The following is a 2490-nucleotide window of genomic DNA, read 5'->3' on the forward strand; positions in this document are numbered from 1 at the left end:
CTGCGCGACCATTGATCTGTTAATTAACACACGGATGTGAAGGCCTCTGTATTGATGCTTTGTGCTCGGTAATGAGAATACCTGCGGGACATCTAAATCGATGGAAGTCACAGGGGACAGCGCCAAGCAGTTGTTTACAGGCATCCTCGAGTCGTGGACGTACGATTTTACCTGGAAGAAAATGTAACGCCAAACATATAACTCACGAACTAATATATCACTAATAATAATAATAATAATAATAATAATAATGAAATATTTAATTCAGTTATATATATAACTAACGCAATGGGATAAAATATGTTTGTGGATAGATGTTGCGTCAATTATGGGTATTATGGAATTATATTAACTGATATGTACTTACGTTTAAATTAATAGTTTAGTACAATGCACATATTTTGTATATGCTTGCTTTTACATTGTACTTATATTTGTAAAAAAAAATACCTGCATGTAATTAAATGTGTAATTAATTTCTGTAATTGCATTTATAATTACACTGTTGAAAAGTTGTTTTTGTGTTTTTTATGAACACAATAAGTGCATTTTTTCAACTTTATTTATTGTAATCATTATTATTATTATTATTAATAATAAGGCCACTTGATATAAAGTGGGACCAAACATCTTTGTTTCAAGACTAGATAGATAAATTGAATTATTATAGAATTTCATTGATTCTCTTATTTCAAAAGTGCATAACTATAGACATAGTACAGATGATAGATAGATAGATAGATAGATAGATAGATAGATAGATAGATAGATAACTGCGTTAATGATAGGATACTGTAGAATTTTATTGAACATCTTTATTTTAAAACTAATGCATTCAATGTTTCAAAAATCCACACGTTACTTGAATCTCATGTTCACAATTTATTTCGCTAGTTTTTATTCCATAATTCTAACAGTTTGGCTTCTGAAACTCGTTCATCTTTTGTTTAACTTTATAAGGAAACATTCACTGTAGGGCCTTATTACACAATTTAATTGTCCGTAATACATTCGTAAGTAAATTGTCGCATTCAGTAGATTCATGTACGATTTGCCCATTTGCTTCATGAATTAAGCCTGTTGTTGTGAGATCGGCTGTTAGCTTAGGTTACAGCGGGAAAACACATTTCATGTACTATTAAAATCTGCTAGTAAATATTCTGGACATGCAATACATGAAAAACTGTCGAGTTTTCATGGCTCTAATAACACATGGGATTGATCTGAAGTTCCAAATCATTTATGGATGGTTGTAAACATCGTATTAGATATTTTCAGAAGAATAATTCGCTTTGGTGGGTCTTTTTAAAGCACGGTATGATTTGTCTCAGGCCCCGGAACAATCCGACGTAAGTCAATAGCAGCCTAATAGTCTGAAGCTAATCAGAAAAAAAAAAACATTTCACAATCAGTCTGGAATTGAAACGGCAAGAGCGCAACACCTGGTCCGCGTTTCACTCAATGAGATTTATGATGGGGATGCCTAGGCAACATAATAGAAACATGCTTCGTAATAAATTACGAACTAGTTTTGATTCTAGAAAAATAAGCCAAACAAACTGTCGTACAAGCTGCATGGACGTTCTGTGCAAACGAAACAATAATCCTAAAATAATACGATAAAGAACAAAGCAAACTTTATGTACTGGGACTCATTAAACTACCAAAACCGAACTCGTTTTGTTAAATTCGACTCATTCGTCTTCGTGGTGTTCGAAAAACTCATGGCAGCAGATGGTAACCATGGTGATGAAGGTCATGAACTCCTGGAAATCACACTCCGAGTCGCCATCGGTATCCAAGCTTTCCATCAAACTGTCCATTGTTGCTTGATCTTTCACATGCTGAGTGAGATTAAACAAAAAAAAACAAAACAGCAAAAGCTTGAGAAATTGGAAAATCGCTAATTCGCGATTTGTTATTTATTCGTGAATGTTTGGTACAAAAAGCCTTGACTGAAAATCAAACATTCTTTAAGTTTCAAGACAAAGTGTAGCGAAAACAAAAGTGAATTGTAATAGATGAAAATGGACCGTTCAATTAAAAAAATATTTAATCATAGTTGTTTTACACAAAAATTTAGATTGGTTTGTAAACCAAACATTCTTTCAAAAAAAGTTAATTAGATCTGTGAGAGTTTTTAAAATAGATCATTCGCTTAGCATTAAAAATATTTTGTACCATTTTTGACACAAAAACTCAATTCTTGACTGAAAATCAAACATTCTGTAAATTTCTAGACAAGGTGTACAGTAAAAATAAAATTTGAATTAATTCACAAAAAGTTGGAAAAGAAAAAGCTTAAATATGAAAATAGCTAATTAAAAATATTTCAAACCCAAAAATTCTGACACAAAGTTTTATTGAAAACCAGGCATTCTGTGCATTTCCGAAGTGTAGAGTAAAAGTTTATCTAAAGTTGGATTACCTCGGTGAGAGTCGGAAATTCATTCGTGAGCAGCTCCTTGAGTTCGGTCTTTTTTAATTTGA

General features: G+C 32.1%; 1 protein-coding gene across 2 annotated transcripts in view; it reads right to left on the reverse strand.

Annotated features, from left to right (window-relative positions):
• Positions 1-800: 800 nt before the first annotated feature.
• Positions 801-2490, reverse strand: part of s100b (S100 calcium binding protein, beta (neural)) — a 2128-nt gene continuing 438 nt past the window's right edge. For both annotated transcript variants that reach the window (XM_043222264.1, XM_043222263.1), the window contains exons 2-3: positions 2429-2490; positions 801-1844 (exon numbers count right to left, since the gene is read on the reverse strand). The exon at positions 2429-2490 is cut by the window's right edge and continues 104 nt beyond it. In XM_043222264.1, coding sequence (XP_043078199.1) covers positions 1695-1844; positions 2429-2490 — 212 coding nt within the window. In that variant the 3' untranslated portion in view covers positions 801-1694. The remainder of the gene's footprint in view (positions 1845-2428) is intronic.

The sequence above is a fragment of the Puntigrus tetrazona genome, chromosome 22 (assembly GCF_018831695.1).
Source record: "Puntigrus tetrazona isolate hp1 chromosome 22, ASM1883169v1, whole genome shotgun sequence".
In the NCBI taxonomy this organism is placed as follows: domain Eukaryota; kingdom Metazoa; phylum Chordata; class Actinopteri; order Cypriniformes; family Cyprinidae; genus Puntigrus; species Puntigrus tetrazona.